The sequence below is a fragment of the Atractosteus spatula genome, chromosome 7 (genome assembly GCF_055471065.1).
Source record: "Atractosteus spatula isolate fAtrSpa1 chromosome 7, fAtrSpa1.hap1, whole genome shotgun sequence".
In the NCBI taxonomy this organism is placed as follows: domain Eukaryota; kingdom Metazoa; phylum Chordata; class Actinopteri; order Semionotiformes; family Lepisosteidae; genus Atractosteus; species Atractosteus spatula.
Window position 1 is genome coordinate 35,216,374 of NC_142712.1, and position 20,063 is coordinate 35,236,436.

A 20,063-nucleotide genomic window follows, 5' to 3' on the forward strand; every position below is an offset into this window, starting at 1 on the left:
CAAATAATCCATTAGACTTTCCCTTTTGGGTCTGGTGTCCTCTGGGAACTTCAAGGCTAGTTGGATGGTTGCTACCCCATCAGTCAAAAGACAAAGTTTTACCAAATCATGTTGTCTGATAAATGTTATAGGAGGACAAATTGCCAAAGAAGGTAATTCCTCATTTCTTTTGTAGAAAAAATTAACGCTACAAGATCTGCATCGCGCAGGATTAGTTATCACAAACTTTGACGGAAATGTGTTTGGGGGGAATAAAGGCAGATCGAGACTTCAGCTTATCGAAACTGGAGATGTGGTTCTGCATGAATGCATATTACAAGACTACAAGTCTCAGTTATTTAAAACAAGAAGAGGGTGCACAAAGTGCAGATAATGAATACTTTTGAGCATCAAGCAGAAATATATTTTTGAAAGTTGTTCCTGTTTTACAATATTAACTATTGTACAATTCTTAGTATTTTTTTTATTGAAATACCAAATTTGTCCCCAGATTTTTCATCCACATTCTGGTCTGAATAAATGTGGAGGTAGAATGCTTGTGTGTTTATGTAGAATATGAAGGGAAAACTGAAAGCTTGCAACTTGTGCCTTTTAACATTGTAACCTCAAAATCTTTTAGTCAATTTAAATGTTGCTCTTTTGTAGTCTTTAATGCAGCATGGATACTTAGGGAAATTTTTTAACGGAGAGGAAACCAGGTTTGGCTCTGATTCTTAAGTGCGCTTGATGAATGTGGCACAGTTGCCCTCAATCTGTCTCCAGCTGCGGCTCATCGGGCAGGACAGCGGCAGTGGCGGCGCCTGCGGTGGAGCCGGTGAAGGTCAAGCAGGAGCCAGGCACCGAGGAAGAGTGCGGCTTCTCAGGGACGCAGGTCAAGCAGGAGCGTAGCGAGGATGGGAGGCGGAGTGCCTGCATGGTAGGGACTGTTTCTTGCTTCCTCGATTTAATAGAAGTAATAGAACATTTTGAAATTGTTGTAGTGACTCATGATTGTTAATTTTTTAATACAAATAAAATTCAAATTAAAAAATGGATAAAAAACATCAAGAAACTAAATATAGTATGCAGTCACAGATTTTGACATCTTGTTAGGATTTTAGCAAATAGCAACACATTTCAAGCACAAAGCTCTTCCTCAGGCAGCATCAATATCAATAGACTACATCTTTGATTCCTATATAATCTAAGCTATTGGTCAGTTAATGTCTTGTTGAGGATAACTGTTTGGTTAAAATACTGTCATAGCTAGTTAGTTCTCAAGCTAGTACAGTCATCTAGCTGTTAGATGGCTAAGAGGAGGGGGTTAGCACCTGACTTAAGCTTGTGAAAATGTAGATCAAGGAAAAAAACAATTGCAGACACAATTGAATAATTGCATCACTTATAAGTGTATACTTTGAGCCCTTGCTCATTGTTTCAATATAAATTTTAGTTGTGCCGGAAAGTAAATGTATTTCACCAGTGCAAGTTCACTGCAACAGAGCCTGTGTGCTTTTCAGATGAGCAGCCCTGAGAGCAGCCTGACGCCTCCCCTGCCGGCGCCTGCACCAGCGGACACCGCGGAGATGGACACGCTGCGCTCCTTAGAGGAGCACGTCAAAGTGGAGCCTACAGAGGCGGTGGAGAGCTGCCAGCAGCAGGCCACGCCACCCCTGACTAACGGCAAGAGCTCGTCGCGCAACTTGATGCACCGCTCCCCCCGGGCTGCCGGTGCCAGCGGCGACAACAAGGACGACGATCCCAACGAGGACTGGTGCGCAGTCTGCCAGAACGGGGGCAACCTGCTGTGCTGCGACATGTGCCCCAAAGTCTTCCACCTTACATGCCACGTACCTACGCTGCTCAGCTTTCCCAGGTACCACCTCCCTGTTAATTGTCCGTTCTCTTAATGTCCAAGCTACCTCACAACATGTCAGTGAAGCCTCAAGGAGAATGGGGCAGCACAAATCCATCAAAACTGATTTCCCACTTCAGTAATTGGTGCCAGCAATGATCTGAGCCTTTTTTGAACGTTTCTCCAGGGGTGGTATGTATCCCATCCTTCTTGTTTCGGAAATTAAAAACAAACTAAGATAATGTAATTTATGATTGAATCTTATTAAAATCCCCCAGTAAGCCCTGTATTTTCCAATAAAATAATCTGCCTAAAGCAGTATATACAAGTGCTGGTGACTTTTGCACAGATGTTTCCATTCATTAACATAAGTTAATTGTACCCTTGTTCGTTCTACATGAAGTACTTCCAAATGTTGTCACTGTTTGTGCAGATGGTGATTGTCCTGGCAGTATTTATGACCTCCTTCAATATTTTCTTTCCTGCAGTGGGGAGTGGATCTGCACCTTCTGTAGAAACCTTTCCAATCCTCAGGTTGAATATAACTGTGACAACCTGCAACACAGCAAGAAAGGAAAGACAGTGCATGGCTTGAGCCCCATAGACCAAAGGGTGAGTCATGTGGGCAAAATGTGACAAATGGACAAGGCAGAGAGCAGAAGAGCTTCAGTCTGTTAGATTACTGGCAGCTTCCTGTCCACACTATTTCATTACCCGTTAAAAGCCAGTTAAGTTAGAAGTGCATTTTGAGCTGTTAAGAATTCTATCTCATCTGTAAACCTCACCCCCTCCGTTTAAACCTTGAGTAATTGCTGATAATTGTCACAGCCTTTGTTTAAACAAAAGTTTTTAGAATACAGGTATTTTTTCTATGTTTAATAACAATCACTGTACATGGCATATCTCATAAACTGATTTCTTTTCTTTCTCCAGAAATGTGAGCGACTTCTCTTGTATCTGTTTTGCCACGAGCTGAGTGTTGAATTCCATGAGCCAGTTCCAGCTTCAGTAAGTGGCAGGGCTCTATTTGGAATCGCAGAATGTGTGCAGTGCATTGTGAACACTAATCACCGATGATTGAATTGAAACTGCCAGCAGTCCAAGACTACTCTTTTCAGTGCATTTTATATACAGGACTGAGAAGAGTGGAAACAAGGGAAAAGAAATACAGGTGGTTTCTAGTATACGTTTAGAATGAAGACCAGAAAATCATGGTGTATCGCAGACTTTTAAAAAATATATATGTATTCTCCCCATAAGAACAATGTAAATTTGTAGGTTCAGGACTGCCCATGCTACTTAAAGGGGGAGGCTTTTCCCATAAGAATAAATAGAATAGTCAGGTTAGCCACTATAAATTAGATTGTTTTGCTTCTAGCTAACTAAATAAAGTATAAAGGATCCAATTATAAATCTCATTTATCTTCCTAAGTAATGTAGCTTCTTGCAAAGTGACTTAGGGAAATAATTACATTCCTTGTTATTTTGAGATATGTTGCCAACATACAGCTCAGGTACAGGTATACATTTAATGTACCCATAACATAAATAAACAGATAAATGGCACCTCCTTACCTAGCTTTGTTGAAACCATCAGAGTCAGAGTGCTTCAAGGTGGTTTTTTTCTTCCCCTCGCTCTTCATGCATTTGCCATTAGGATCAAATCTTGATCATATCACGTGGTAATAAGAACTCCACTTTAATGTTGGAATTTAAGGATTCATAATCTGACTCATAATCTAATCATGTGCAACAGAAGTGTCTACAAGAAGAAAAGTTTTAATGTTTAATGCTCTTCGCAATATTTTCCATTTCTGGAACAAAATAATCCACAAACCACCTACATTGATGGCTTTTGGTATCTGTTTGGAAAAACATAAGTGTGGGGATCAAATCTTACTCTTACTTGACATTTGACGTAGTAGAGCCAGACCTGCCTTGCCAATGACTTTGCTTTCCCTCTTCCTTTGTCTGCTTTCCCTTTAGTTGCTGTTCAACAGTTTTTTGACACCATAAACCTAGGGTCTTAGTTTGCTGGTACCGTTTGAGCTTTTCTTCAATTGCGTAAAGTCTGAAATGTACTGTTGCTGGAACAAATTTTACTGATTTTCAGATCCCTAATTACTACAAAATCATAAAGAAGCCGATGGAGCTGAGCACTGTGAAGAAGAAGCTGCAGATGAAGCACTCCCAGCACTACCAGAACCCACAGGACTTTGTTGCAGATGTTCGGCTCATCTTTAAAAACTGTGCAAGATACAATGAAGTAAGTGACCCCCCAGTTGGCTCTTTTGCAGCTGTGCTGAAGGGGCCAGCCCCTGCTGTCTGTTGTCTGTTGAAGTGTTCACTCTGTCATGACTTTGAATCCTACAACTAGAGCATGTGGCATTTTAAATGCACTTCCTCATGTTGTAGTGGATTTCTGCTGATGGGGTCTTGAACTTTAGTGGGTGAGACGTAGCTTTTATTCACAGGTGCATATATCTGAAAACCGTAGTCCTATAAAACCGAGGCTGCACGTGTAGGCCTTGCAGAAATAGATGTGTCATCAGGTGATGCATGGAACCCCCTGCATGTTTTCAGAAATCCTGCTGAAATTTGATACAGTCCTTCAGGGCTTCTGGGATTAGTCCCCGTGAAAATACATCTTTGAGGCTGTTAACCTCCTTCATTGGGAATCTCTACTGCTCCTCGCTGGGATTAGTCATTTTTCTTTAACAATCAACAATTATTGATGAGTATGGCCAGTTTTAGGTGTTAAGCAAGGTGGATTCGTAACAAGATGAATTTGAGGCGATGTAAATTTTTACGTGCATGAAAGCAGCACAGATGGAAAGCTGTTTATTTTTCCCTTCCTTTTCGTTCAACTTAACAAAACAGTCTCTATTGAACATAAATGGTGTCAAAAGCGAGCCTGGATTGATCCAGCATCATGATTTAGTAGTCCCAGTTCATGATTGCTGGCTGTCTCGAGCCAGGATGGATCAGGCCGTGTCTACATCGGCACTAAGGTTTGAGCCTTGTCTGAGATGCTGATCCATTACAGTGAAGTTGAGATGGATGTTTCTTTCACCTTTATTTGAGATTGGGTAGCTCAGAAATAAGGACATTTCACAAGTTTAAGTTCTGTGAAAAGCAAAACCCTGTTAATGGCCTGCTGCAAATTAAATGTCTTCGAAAACAAGATTGCCTTTTCGCTTCATATTGTTTCAGAACATTAAAACTAAGTTTGAACATTTCATAGGTTTTTTTTTGCCACAGTTTCTCATGTTTCATTTGCCATTGGTTTGGATCACCGTGATTATGCAGCTATGACAGGCAGAGGGGAAGTAGGGCAGAAATGCTTTTCACATGCTTGAGGAATTTATTGCTTCTGCTTTAGCATGTGCATCAGCACTGCTGTGTTAATTCATTTGCAGCATGAGTATTTTTGTCTGTTTTCCACCTGCCACAGTTCTTGTCTGTGTTGCTGTTTAGTACGTCTTACTGTAGATGTCAGATTTGTTCCATGACATTGACCTGTTCATCTCATGATACACACTTTATACCACACGCCATGCTGTTCATGTGTACATGATGAATGGGGAGCTTGGCTTCACAGAGGAATCACATTTCACACTGGTCGTCTGCTCACCTGATGGGGGCTGTAAGAATCTCCTGTGGTGCCAGTGCATTGTTTTTGTGTCTCGCTTTGCAATCTTGGTGGCATTCCGTTAGCCACAGAGTGAAGCTGAGGTGTTGCTGTCAAAATCGGGTCATAACCCGCAAGAGAAACAACACCTCCCCCCTAACTTGTGTGCCCCGTTTGAGTGTTTAATACCTCTAAATTCTGTCATGCACACTACCTTTGAGTACTTGGAGACTAAACAAAACGCTTTGGTTTCAAATACACAGAGGCAAGACATGTAAATCACATCCCAAGTTGCAAGTTTTTTTAAAAAAAACACTCATTTGTTCTGGAACCGTACACAGCAGTGACAAAGTTGGGGAAATTTTGTTGCTGCCATGTTTCATTGAAGGTAGCAGTGTTTTTCCACACTGAGCTGATGACATTGGCAGCCCTGCAGAAATGCAGCTCATTCCTGGCATGGTCTACATGGGGGGCCTTAAGCTATGACCTTACTTGAGACATTTTTGCAAGGTTGCTTTCATAGTCAGTAGTTCTCATGACTGGTGACTTGCCAAAGCTGGGCAGAGCTGTGAAGCTTCATCCTCCTGCCTTTGCACTGTGTGGTGAGAACTGGGTTTACCACCTCCCCCAACCCACCCTCCAACAAGCGACTTTATTTATTAGATCAAAACCTTTCTGTTGTCTCTGCCATAGCCTGTGCAGTCACCACACACGAAAGGCCCTGTTGAGCATTTGTGGACTCTTCTCCACGTGACTTTAAGGCTCCCTTAACCGCAGTTCATAATGGACATGGCTTGCAGATTTACAGTCCTGGTTCACCTCGACGTTTGTGTACTTACATAGGTGTCCAATTATCCCAAACTCACTTGGCATTGCTGTGTATGGTTTCCAGGAAAGAAAACAACTGCCCTTTTTCCAATTTGGGCAACGGTTTACTAAAGTCTGGTCTCTGTGTTTGCCTCTCTGCGTGTGGTATAAAACTTTTTGTTGTTGTATTTTTATTCTACTGTCCCTTTTTTAGATGTCTCGAATTATCCAAGTATATGATGAGAAAACCCAGATTAATGAGCAGGTAAGCTCTTTCTGATACCTCGGTGAAGGGTTCTTCAGAACCTGCAATGGCCGTCTGTTGACCCTCCCTGCTGTCCTCCCTTCTCTTCCAGGCGGACTCCGAAGTGGCCCAGGCAGGGAAGGCGGTGGCCTGTTACTTTGAGGAAAAACTGAAGGAGCTGTATCCAGACGAGACCTTCCCACCCACCCCGGACACAGAGCCCGAGGATGAGGAAGTGACGGAAGATTCCGACGACGACTTTGTGCAGCCACGCCGCAAACGATTAAAATCGGAAGAGAAGCCCATGCATATAAAATAAAAAAATTTAAACTGAACAGAAAGCTTCTCTGAAGAGACGGGAACTGTTGTATTGTGCTTTTTTTTTCAAACCGGACTCAACTTTTTGTTGCGGACATTCAAAGACACTGGGAGGAACTTTTTTTCTTGGGGAAAAAAACGTCTTTAGACAGTATTAGAATTAAAAAAAACTGCTTGTACAGATTTAAAGAAATTTGCTCTGCTTTTGGTTTGTTAAATTAATTACCTGTTTCTTTCTTATTTTTTTATTTGTTTGTAAATCCATTGTGAATTCTGCTTTTTAAAAAGGCCCCCTAACCCCTTTGGTATACTATAAATTTCAACCGTCATCTGCAAGATGCATGCATGTGTGGCCATACATGCACATCCACATCCTGTGAACAGTTGATCTTACTGGACCACTATATCCTGAATGCATCTGTGTTGTTGGTGTTGACCTTTGCTTTTAGGAGCATTAAGGATGCTGGACATGCAGTATGGTTATGCCATTGGCAGCCACAAAGGAAAAAAGCAATGAAGGATATCATTTTTCAAATACTCTGCAGCTTTAGTGTTATGGTTTTACCTCATTGCCTTACCATTCTTTCCAGATGAGCTTCTGTGTGTGTGGCGGATGCCCAGGAGATCAGCATGTAGTATGGTAAAATGGGTTGATGTGAACACTAACCAAGGTACAGGAAAGCTTGGCTGTACAGTGTCTTAATATGGGAGGCAGGTCATTCAAAATCATTTATCCACCGTGTTGATGGGGAACATGTTGCACATGAGTTGTATATATTTATTTGATAGGTTTTCGGTGAAGTTCCCTGCCCCGTTTCTGGTCATTGGAAAGGTGTCATTCTTTTAAGGCTGCAACAGTTATTCAGCTTGCAAAACCGGTCTCTAAGTAGTTGGTTTTATTTGTGCATAATGTTTAACAGAGCTGTGCATCGTTGGGTCTGTTAACTTCACTGATATGACATTCCTGCATTTTCTGTATACACTGTTAGTAATAGTGAAGCATTGTCCTACCTTCATGTAACCGACATGGGTAATATACTGTTCAAGCACAGTGCAGCATCACCACAGTGTGATGTGACAGCGCAATTGTCATTTCAGCACAGAAAGAGCACTAAAAGTAAGCGCTGAAAGGAAGGAAAGAGGATCCTGTCCAAGAAGTAAGCCCTAGCTACCCTTTGCTTAGTATGACAACACTGTTTTCAGAAGGAGCTACTGTGGTTGGAAGGACAAAACACCATCCCATCTTAATCATTTAGGTTGTCTTTCATAACTACCAAGATGTTGAGCCATCCAGTGTACATCTATGTATAATAAATTTGTTTTTTGTGTGAAGAAAACCTTTTAGTTCTAACTGCACACATTCTAAGATGTATGCACTTTTTTTAACCCAGTAAGCTGTTTGTACATTGTTTTAGTTCAGGTTCTTATGAACAGCCATATCTGGTTGTTCCTTGGTGTCCAGTTGGTCTAATGTGCGACACTGTGTGGTGGAAATATTGTAAGGTTTACCTTTCGGTCCCCCACTGCCTTAATTAAAACTTTACAAAAATCTAATTTTAACTGTGAAATTAAGTTAACATTTGCATATTTTGTTCCTACATTCAGTCGTGACAACCTTATAATATCTCTATTAATTTCTGTACTCTGTCACAAAATGTGCAGGTTAGAATGGTTGTGATCTACATCTTTATATCAATCTTGGTTGTTGGGAGGCAAGAAGGAAAAAAACAACTTGGTTTTAGGTTGGTTTGCTCAAAGAGCATGACAAAAGGAAAACAAGTGGAAGAGGTGCATAGCCACTTGTGTGTTCATAGCATCGAGGACCACTGTAAACTCTGATCTGATCTGACGTTACAGCCCTCCATGCTTTGTTTGGGTGATACGTTTTAGCATTGAACCTGCAAGCCTTCATAAACCTTTTTAGAACCTGCATGTTTTAATAAAGACAGATGCTTAAAGATGGGGAATATTCTGAATCACTTGAGATTTGCTGAAGTTGATTTACACTGGTTTAATAGACTAATGAAACAGTTCTTGCTGGATGCTCTCTACTGGATTTTTTCAATTGAGGCTGATGGCTCTGGATCACACAGCTCTTTTTGCTTATTTAATTCTGACACGGTTCCCCTTTCCCTTCTGCTCGTAATTGCTAAGTAGAGTTGCTCTGCAGTGTGTGGAACACTTGCTGCTGAAATCGGTGGCTATGGGTACAGTGTTTTGCTCCAAGATCTATTGTGCTTCAGCGCATGATCGCTTTCCATTCTAATTCTAAACCCTCAGTCCATTGGAACTTGCATGCACTGGCTCCCTGGTACTACTGCTTTTCAGATCTTTAAAAAGATGACACTGGTTTTGTTTCTATTAAAAGTTTTTAAATTGTCTCAAGAATTCTGAATTGATTTCACCTTTCTGTGCTATAAATGTAATTTCTTTGCTGCAGGAATGTTTGGAAATGCTGGAGGAAATTGCTGTCAAACTTCAGCTTGAAAATTGATTCTGTGTATTAATCTTTACTAGACTGTTGTGAAAACACGTGAATTGAAAAATAAGATGCAACTGAGATTAATTTTTAATTAAAAAGTTCTTTGGCACATACTGAAATCTCGGTTGTCTTCAGCAGTATTGATAATTTGCCTGGATTCTGGAAGTGACCAAAGTATAGATGTTTTTCTGTGACTGCTTGTCCTGTTTTATCTAAACCACACATGCCCACTCTTCCACACCTTTGGACTAGAACTGGAGCAGTGTGAGACCTGCAAGATTAAATCATTTTTATATGACCAGCAGGTAGTTAGTGCTGTTATTTTAACCATGATTTTTTTTCTGCACATATGCCCAGCATAAAAATGCTATTATGTGAGATATTGGGACATAGGAAAATTGTTTTAATGCTAAACAAACACCAGATGGCAACAGTCACATTAGAAGTGTAAAGGTTTGTTTGGATCATATCTGCTGATGTGAGTCCAGAAGGCTTAGTGTTTGCCTAGTGTGAGTTGACTGATAAGGCCTTGGACTGATCTCTCCTTTCAAGCCTAAAATCGCATTTAGGAGAGAGTGCTTCTACAACGCCCAACCATGCAGAAATCCCACGCACACCTTGTTGTAGGTATGAAAAATGACACCTATTGGAGTTTTTCTAAATTTGGTGATAATTGATGCTATGTTTGGGTGAGATTAATTAATTTGAAAGTTTAATTTACCGAACCTTTAACATTGTATTTTAATTGTTGGCAGTGTGAAAGGTAAAAAGGTTTGCAGAATTTATTTCCAGTATAAATCTGCAGTTATAGAACCCAGATGTGTTAAAAAAAATCTGAGTTTGCTAGACAGCAGTATTGGTATGAGAGAGAAAGTGTGACTGTGCTATTTGGAAGTTCATGTTTTAAACCTGAACAAGAGGTTTCTTTAATTAAACCCTACCGATTTGTTTTCATAATGGTGAAATCTCATTAATCGCCAGAGTCTTCTGCCTTGACTGACTGGGAGATTACTGAGATGATCTCGGGAATCAAATGAAACTGTGGTTCTGTACAAATTGCATGTTAAAGGTTTGGCAACACTGACACACCATCCCCAATGCAGCAGGCTTTCACTTTTCTATTTCAATATGTGCTTACAAATGCTGGATTTCAGGATAGAAACATGAAAAAATGTGACTTTGATTATATGTTAGCATTTTGTATGTTAAATGTCCAGTCATGATCGGCACTGTGCAATTGTGCAATGGTCTACTTGTTGAGGGGTTTGCACTTGGTTGCCTAATTGACGAGCAGGACAGCAAGCTGGGCGTGTAGTGCAAAGACCCATTATGGCTTGGTTGCAAAGGCCGGTGGTGCTCCAAGTGCTGGCTGTCATTTAAAAAAAAAAGATTTTATCTATGGGTAGGGCATCCCAGAGTGCACGTGTCCTCCCAGCTTTCAAAGATATGCTGGTTAGGGTTCACCATTCTGACAAATCCTAGCTTGATCACATTAGATCCAATGCTGGGCTCCTTCCTACTGGGGTGGGGGACCTCGAAGGAAAACCAGCATGTTACTCTGTGGTGTTGGTGTACCATCAGTGCTTTTCCTTCTGGATCAATGCCCCCGTATGGGAAAGGGACAGTCCTGAAGGAGAAAAGATTTAGCTCCTGATCGCCCATTAAAGATCCTGTGGCAATGTAGGAAAAGGGTTGTTTTTGCTGCTGTCATGGCTAAATTCTGCTCTGGGCCTGTATGACATGGCCTCCCGAAACTTCCCTTTTAATTAAACTACTGAAATAATTTCTCCCTCCTCCTCCTCCCTCTGAGCTGCTGTGTAGTGGAGCCGCTGGTACAGAGTCACCCAGGTGGGGCTGCAGTGGTGGGTGAAGTGGGTCACCTCCTGTATGTAAGTTTGGGATCTTTTGAGATGCAATGTGCTATATAAGTGTATGGTGCTGGAATTTTTCTTCAGTGTTGTCCCTCTCTCAGTAGCCCTGCGATGGACTGGCCTGCTAAGGGTGAGGGCAAGTGTGTGTGTGCTCAGTCCCTCCTAGCTCCTCGTGAAACTCGGACATGATTCACCCGCTGCAGCACTACAGTCTCAATGGTAATGGACGGGATGGATTATTTATTTTTGACTTTGTGCCTTAAGAGCATGCAGTATAAAATGAATTAAAATGTGTATATGTCATTTTATATGTAGTAAAGGCAGCCTGCTGTCCCCTGTAGGAGTCCTAATCATCCTGATCAATGTCTCCAGCTCTGCCTCTCTCTGGATGTCACCCTGAGTGCATTTCTAATCCTCCTTGGTCTGAGTACCAGTGTTGCCATTGTCATTATGTATTATATATAGTATGTATATATAAAATAAATGCAATTGGTTGTAATAGAGGAAAGGGATAAATTGGTGGTTTCTGAATCTTTATTGAATTGTCTAAAGTTGTTTTGACACTTAAGCAACAATTTAAATCTCATTATGGATTTTCTGTATTTGTGAGTCTGTACATTTGATGCTGAGAGGCTAGCCGAATAGGAAACAGAAGGACAAGAAATAGAAAATAAGGTACAGGATATAAAACGCTAGGCAAAATTAAGACCTTAATTAGTGAGGTAGTATCTGATTTTCTCTGTTAACAAATGAGCTTGGCATACCCTGAACAAAACGGGATAGATAAAAATTAATCTTCACATAAGACACTTGTATAATGTGATTTAGTTAAAGCAGTTTAATGAACATAAGCTTCTTTTTTGTGTTGTATTTCATATGGAAATAATCATCTTGAAGAGGCACAGGCCCCCTAGAAAGCTTACTGGAGTCCATTACTCCAAATGGTTTTTCAATTACCATCTGGTAGATTCTTTGAAGATTTTAAGCAATAGGAAATATGCCTATTTCTTTTATCAAAGTGCTATTTTCTGCAATATGGAAATTTCTGCATCCAAATAGAATAGGGGATGAGGTAGGATCTGTAAGCGTAGCTGAAGTTCATTGGTGCCAATGTAGATGCGGGTGGGCTGTGCTTTCAAAGGAAGTACTTGCAGGTACAGTACGTCCCACAATGCAATGCTCTCAACGATTTTGGATTTGGAGTGTCAAACTTGTTTCCTAGAAATTAAGTTTACACTGAATATTCCTGTCTGTGAAAGTTTTGGACTGTGATGTCTAAGTTTTGAAGACCAAAATAATTGAAAATGTGATACTAATTGTTAGTGTTATTGTGTGACGCTGGTCAGTGAAGCCTGCTGTCAGAAGCCCGCGATGGGAGGTACAGGAGCAGCTGGCCAGCAGAAACAGCTCATGCTCATCGATTTCATTAACCTCCATGTCAACAGCAGCCTTTTCCACGCGTGCTCACTGTTAGAGCTTCAACACACGCTGACTGATGTCATTCTCTAAATGTCAGGCAACCCACCTTGAGGAGGTGGGAATTAGGAGAAATTAGTGTGTAGCTTCCTCAACAAATCATAAAATTAAGAGCCAAACAAAGATAATGTTTGCAAAAACGATATCCTTTAAGACTAAAACAACTGAAGTATATTTTCAAACATAAGAGGTCACTTTTTTTTTCAGGCATCGCTAAATTCAAACCTAATCTAAAGAGCCTGCAGAGTACTAACAAAAACTAAGGTTGGTAAGCAGCCAAAATGTCAGTAATCCTTAATTTAAACCTTGTCTCTGTGGAGTTTTAATTTTACAAGCACAGCAGCACAGACTTAGAGTGGCGGTTAGCTGAAAGTCGGTTTTGCTCAGTGTTGTCTGTTTTTTTTTTCTTCCTTGCTGTGTCTCTAATGGTAACTGATCTCTGTCATGTAATGTTGATTGTCATTTAATTTAGATTTAATGTAAAAGGGGCTTTTATTATTAATTGCTCAGAAAAAGATGGTGACACAGTGGTGATGCCTAAACCTGCTGGTAACTTCGTGCACCCAGTACGTGTGCAGCATTAAAGAATTTCCCCATGTCTGCACAGTTAAAGCAGTAAAATACAGTGTCTATATTACTCTGGTTAGCTAAAATCAAGCTAAAAAATCTAAGGATTTTAAGTACACTTTATTCATTTGGCTGTTGCATTCTGTAAAAGTGACTGACATTTCTACCCATTTCTTCTGGTGATTCCAAGGGTTCCAAGCACCTCCTTATCACCACCTTGTCCACCTTTTCTTTCATATATCTCAAGAAATAGGCCTGCTATTTTTCATGGGATAGAATTTGAATGCGATAAAGAGTATTTAAAAAAACCTAACATATTTCTCTTATTTTCTTGATCTACTAACATGCCTTAATTCTTTCTGAAAATGCCCTTATCTCTCTTTCTCTGAATGCTGATTAGTCGTGTGTAGGGTGGGGAGAAGCACCAGTAACCAGTCCCAACCCAGGAATGAGGGCAAATGTTCCGACTACGAGAACCTTGCACCGGTGTTTTAGTGTGTTTTTTCAGTGTGCATGCATTTTAAAAGAATAACAGTTTAGGCAAGGAAAGGCTACAGGACTGTATGGGTAATAAATTGAATAAATGTCAAACAGCTCAGAGGATTCCTGCAATCACTAGCTGCAAGGGAAAAAAATATTAGGAAGTTTAGTGCTATCTGTCTCTTGTGACCCTTCGCTCGTGGAAAACCCAGCGCCTCTAATTGCCAACACAAGGAAAATAAATATGAGTTATTGTCTGCTCCATGGAGACAGAGGTGTCAGCACACTTGAGCAAAGCAAAGAGAGCAGAGAAACACTGGCACATAACATGCTTTCAAACCCATTGTGTTTATTTAATGACATTCTTGGGTTTCAGTCTTAGGTTGTAAGGAGGGGAAGGTTATCCAATGCTGCTAGTGTCAAGTGAGGTCATCCACAATAGAAAATTCATATTTCAGCAACAAGCTGGAGTGCACTGAGAGGGCACCTACCAAATTTCTGGGGTCTGCAAGGGACAGGTGGATGGGAACGACACTATTGAATGTCAGTCTGTGAACTTAGAGGCTGTTTTACCCGATTATCGGATATTTCTGAGTGATGCGTTTAAAAAGCTATGACAGTATCCTCAGAAAAAATCCCCTGCATCACCCATTAGACCTAGAAAGCAAAATAAAACTTCCCATATTCTGCACTTTTATTTTCTATTTTACACTCGCTGACCATCAGCTTTGCTTACCGCTATGTCCCAAATATTGTACAGTAATGTTGAAGCCTCTGTTGAACTCCCAACCATCAGAAGAATTTGGTGTTTGACAGTCTGTGACTGGCTTTTGTAGTTTCCCCATTTGTTCAGCAAATTGTTTATTGGTTCACTGGTAATGCCAGAATTCAAAACATTTACTGTATATACAGTGCATTGCCCCAAAAGGGAATATTTTCGAAATTGCCCTGCAAGCAAAAAGTGGAAAGAAACTGATGAATCTTTTCAAACTCTTGCATTACGCATTGTATGCACAGGCATATTAACAACTAAGGCCAAAATGTGTTGGTTGTTTCTGAATTTATTGCCAATTTAGCCCGAAACCATACTCATTCAGGACTCCATTCAGCAAAAAATGTCCTAAAACAGAAACCTTGTCCAAATTTAGTTTTACCATTCTTGATACATTCTCTTTGTTTTCATGAGGTTGCTGAGTCTTTTCAGACTAATATTTTGATGCAGTGAAGTACATTTTCTAATCAAATGAATGGAAGATTGTGGAAACTCTTTGACCAAAAATCTGAACCCTAATCCTAACCTATGGGAAACCCAAACCTAGGGTTAGGATTTCCATAAAACAGACAATTTTTGATGGCATGGCTGTGTTTTAGGACAGAAGAGAATTTTAGGAAAAGTGATATTTTAATGTTCTCTGCACATTTTTTCTTGCATATATGGCTCTATGTACTGCATTGCCCTTAATGGGGATGTTGTCTAAATCCCCAAAAAGCAAAAGTTTGAAAGAAAGTGGTTAAACGTCTCAATCTGTTGCATTGGGCATTGAATGCACTGGCATTTTAACAGGTGTAGCTAAGATGTATTGGGTTTTCCAGACTCTTAACCTCTTTAACGCTGATACTATGCTCATTGAGAGCACCATTCCACACAAAATTTCCAATAACAGAATTCTTGTCAAAAAATGAAACTGTACCACAGTTGATACAGTTTGCTTTGTGTGGCAAGGCTGCTAAGTCTTTTCAGACTAAGATTTTGATGCCTTGAGTGATATTTTCTGCTTGACCGGCAAAATCCTATCACCACCTCCTTGCGGTGCCTGCTGGATACAACGACTTGTTGGAACTAACTGTGAAGGTCTTCGATGGCAGGTGGTGCGATGCACCGGTTAGAGTATAGTCGGTCGCATCTAATGGCAATGTCAGCTCAAGATTTGGTTCAAACGGGTAGCGCATCCCCCTCGCCCGAACGGCATGAGGAATTGGCAAGGGCTACCCGAGGCGTGTTAAAGAAGCAAGTCCAATTACGATTCGGCACAATGACTGGACAAAGCCGCGAACTAGCCGACACCCTCACCCCACATCAACATCGCGTGTGTCCAAGAAACGAAATGGAAGGGTGCAAAGCCTAGAGAAAAGGGTTTAAGTTATTTTACAATGGTGAGCGGCCGACTCAGAATGGCGTCGGCGTGGTGGTCAGCAACAGACTCCGGGACAGCATCATTGTAGTCAGCCGTGTATTGGACCAGCTCATGTCCCTCAAGACTGACTCAGGTGCAGTGGACCTCTGAGTCGTCTCGTGCTATGCCCCGCAGACCAACTGCCCTGACGGTGTGAAGGACGAATTTTGGGAAAGCCTTGATGCCCATCTACAATCATTTGAGCCCGACGAACACCTGGTGATTGGAGGTGACCTCAACGGCCATGTCGGATCAGCGAGGGACGGCTACACACAGTGTCATGGAGGCCAAGGCTTCGGTGCTTGCAACGACGATGGCAGCTGCATCCTGGATTGCACAGAGGCGCACGTCCTCGCTGTGGCCAACACCTTTTTTAAGAAGAGACCAGTGCACTTGATCACCTACACAAGTGGCAGGCAAGCAACCCAAATCGACTATTGGCTACTCCGGCGGCAAGACCTTAAGTTGGTGACCAATGTGAAGGTGATCCCGTCGGACAACGTTGCCCCTCAGCACCGTCTCCTTGTCATGGACATCCGACTTGACCTTGGGCAGAAGCGGAGAATGTGAACGACGGCTGCAAAGAGGATCAAGTGGTGGCGTCTCCCGGAATGCAAGAGCCAGCTAGTCACCAGCCTAGGTACGATCGACATGGACCTCGACCAGCTGGCAGCGGCCATCTGGGACGATGTGGCTAGTCAGATCCAATGAGTGGCTAGCGACACCCTTGGGGAGATGAAGCCTGGGAAGAGGTTTATCGACAAGCAAATATGGTGGTGGAATGAAGTGCAGAGAGTCTTCAAGGAGAAGAAGATGGCGTTCAAAACATGGCTCCAATCTTGCAATGATGTGGACTACCAACATTGTAAGACCCTCAAGTCGGCAGCGAAGTGGGCAGTGGCTGTGGCGAAGACAGCACATTGTGACCAGCTATATGAAGAATTGTACATGCCTGCGTATAAGATCTACCACCTGGCCAGCACATGCCACCGCTCAACGCAGGATATCAGCCAAGTAAGGCAAGTCAAGGATGACGACCACCAGGTCCTGCGAGACCCGCCCACCATCCTTCGGCGTTGGAGTGACTACTTCTTGAGGATCTGCAATGAAGAATTTCACCACGCACCAATTCAAAGCGCCGACCCCATCCTTGGACCTGTCCCACCTATCACCACCGCGGAAGTTGAAGCCGCCATCAAGAAGATGAGGAATGGCAAGGCAACTGGACCTGACGATATCACAGCTGAAGTGTGGAAGATCCTCGGTCGTCGAGGAGCCGACATTCTCGTGAGCCTCTAAAACTGAATCACCGACGAAGGCGCAGTCCCACTGATTTGGGAAACCAGGACCACGGTGCCCATCTGGAAGGGCCAAGGTGACGTCATGGAGTGCTCAAATTACCGACCAATTCGTAATTGCATGGCACAGAAGGCTTTGAGCGGGTCTTCGACGCCAGACTCCGCAAGACGGTCAGTGTCACATTGAACCAATGTGGCTCTGTCAAAGGGTGTGGGATGACAGACCCCATCCACGCTGCCCGGTTGCTCTTGGAGAAGTACCAGGAGAAGAACAAGTCCGTCCACATGACGTTCCTGGATTTGGAGAAAGCGTTCGATCGGGTCCCACATGAGCTCATCTGGCACGCCTTGCGATTACAAAGTGTCCCTGAGGCCTACGTCCAATGGGTCCAGCTGCTTTACCGCAACGTCACCAGTGTCGTCTGAGGCCCGGTGGGCAGTTCCTTTCGCCATCAACGTCGGCGTTCACCAAGGATCGGCCCTTTTGTCCCTGCTCTTTGTGCTGTGTATGGACACGGCGACGGCCGACCTCCAGGCACCTCACCCGTGGTCGCTGCTCTACGCCGACGATGTCTTCTTGGCAGATCGTTATCCGCCCTGTATGGATCGTAATGCTGGCCAGCAACTTTCAGGCACGAGCAGGCCCTCCATGTCATGGAAATAAGGATGATCAGGTGGTGTCTCAGCCTAACAAGATTTGACCACATCCTCAATTACTATGTCTGTCGATGCATGGGAGTGGCACCAATAACGGAGAAGATGCGAGAAGGAAGACTGCGATGGTATGGACATGTGATGAGAAGTGGTGAGCACACGGTGGCACAGAAAGCGATGCGACTGAGCCCGCAGGGTCGATGGCCGTGAGGGCGGCCAAGAAGCGGCGGATGGATCGGATCACTGAAGACATGCGGAAAGTGAACGTCGCCCCGGAAGACACCTATGACTGCGCTAAATGGAGACTGGCATGCCGACAAGCGGACCCTGCCGATGCGGGATTAACGCTAGGATGAAGAAGAGTTATATTTTCTGCTTAAATGAGTGTTAGGTTGCATTGAAGAAAATCTGAACCCTAACCCTAACTACCCAAACCCCTAGCTAGGGTTAGGGTTAGTATTATTAGAAAACATAGAGGACGTTTGATGGCATGGCTGTGTTTTAGGACAGAAGAGAAATTTAGGAAATGTGATATTTTAATATTCTCTTCACATTTTTTCCTGCATATATGGCTCTATATACTGCATTGCCATAAATGGGGATGTTGTCTAATTCCCAAAAAAGCAATAGATTGAAAGAAAGTGGTTAAATGTCTTCATCTGTTGCGTTTCGTATTGAAAGCACTGGTATTTTAACAGGTGTAGCTAAGATTTATTGGGTTTTCCTGACTCTTAACCTCTTTAACGCTGATACCATGCTCATGGAGAGCACCATTCCACACAAAATTTCCAATAACAGAATTTTTGTCAAAAAATGAAAGTGTACCACAGTTTATACATTTTGCTTGGTGTGACAAGGCTGCTAAGTCTTTTCAGACTAATATTTTGATGCCCTGAGTTATATTTTCTGCTTAAATGAGTGTTGGGTTGCATTGAAGAAAATCTGAACCCTAACCCTAACTACCCAAACCCCTAGCTAGGGTTAGGGTTAGTATTATTAGACAACATAGAGTATGATTGATGGCATGGCTGTATTTTAGGACGGAAGAGAATTTTAGGAAAAGTGATATTTTAATGTTCTATTCCTTTTTTTTCCTTGCATATATGGCTCTATATACTGCATTGCCCTAAATGGGGATGTTGTCTAAATCCCCAAAAAGCAAAAGTTTGAAGGAAAGTGGTTTAATGTCTCAATCTGTTGCATTGGGCATTGAAGGCACTGGCATTTTAACAGGTGTAGCTAAGATTTATTGGGTTTTCCTGACTCTTAACCTCTTTAACACTGATACCATGCTCATGGAGAGCACCATTCCACATTAAATTTCCAATAACAGAATTTTTGTCAAAAAATGAAACTGTACCACAGTTTATACATTTTGCTTGGTGTGGCAAGGCTAACCCTAACCCTAATTACCGAAACCCTTAGCTAGGGTTAGGGTTAGTATTAGAAAACATAGAGGTTGTTTTATGGCATGGCTGTGTTTCAGGACAGAAGTGAAATTTAGGAAAAGTTATATTTTAATGTTCTCTGCACATTTTGTTTTGCATATATTGTACTGTATATACAGTGCATTGCCCCAAAAGGGAACGTGGTCTAAATTGCCCTACATGCAAATGTGGAAAAAATACATTCTCTTTGTTTTGATGAGGTTGCTGAGTCTTTTCAGACTAATATTTTGATGCAGTGAAGTACATTTTCTAATCAGATGAATTTAACATTGTGGAAACTCCTTGACGAAGGTCTTAACCCTAACCCTAACCTGTGGGAAATCCAAATCTAGGGTTAGGGTTAGGATTCCCACAAAACTCAGACAATTTTTGATGGCATGGCTGTGTTTTAGGACAGATATGATATTTAGGAAAACAGTTATTTGGCTTTTTTCTAAATATTTTTTCTGACTTATATGCCTATACCTGTATACAGTGCATTGCCCCAAAAGGGAACGTGGTCTAAATTGCCCTACAAGCAAATGGTGGAAAAAAACTGATTAATCTTTTCAAGCTCTTGCATTACGCATTGTATGCACAGGCATATTAACAAATAAGGCCAAAATATGTTAGTTGTTTCTGACTTTAATGCCAATTAAGCCCGAAACCATACTCATTCAGGGCCCCATTCAGCAAAACAATGTCATAAAACAGAAACCTTGTCAAAAATTAGTTTTACCATTCTTGATACATTCTCTTTGTTTTCATGAGGTTGCTGAGTCTTTTCAGACTAATATTTT

The 20,063-nt window shown here is 41.9% G+C and overlaps 1 protein-coding gene and 1 pseudogene across 4 annotated transcripts in view; both read left to right on the forward strand.

Annotated features, from left to right (window-relative positions):
- trim33 (tripartite motif containing 33) overlaps positions 1–11,703 on the forward strand; it is a 51,856-nt gene extending 40,153 nt beyond the window's left edge. The window contains exons 14-20 of one of the 4 annotated variants that reach the window (XM_088921026.1): positions 742–916; positions 1,500–1,855; positions 2,323–2,446; positions 2,768–2,842; positions 3,948–4,100; positions 6,487–6,537; positions 6,629–11,703. In XM_088921026.1, the coding sequence (XP_088777152.1) occupies positions 742–916; positions 1,500–1,855; positions 2,323–2,446; positions 2,768–2,842; positions 3,948–4,100; positions 6,487–6,537; positions 6,629–6,835 (1,141 nt within the window). In that variant the 3' untranslated portion in view covers positions 6,836–11,703. The remainder of the gene's footprint in view (positions 1–741; positions 917–1,499; positions 1,856–2,322; positions 2,447–2,767; positions 2,843–3,947; positions 4,101–6,486; positions 6,538–6,628) is intronic. The other 3 variants (XM_088921027.1, XM_088921028.1, XM_088921029.1) reach the window with 3 other exon arrangements.
- Positions 11,704–15,743: 4,040 nt separating this feature from the next.
- LOC148830849 (uncharacterized) lies at positions 15,744–17,846 on the forward strand (annotated as a pseudogene).
- Positions 17,847–20,063: the final 2,217 nt, after the last annotated feature.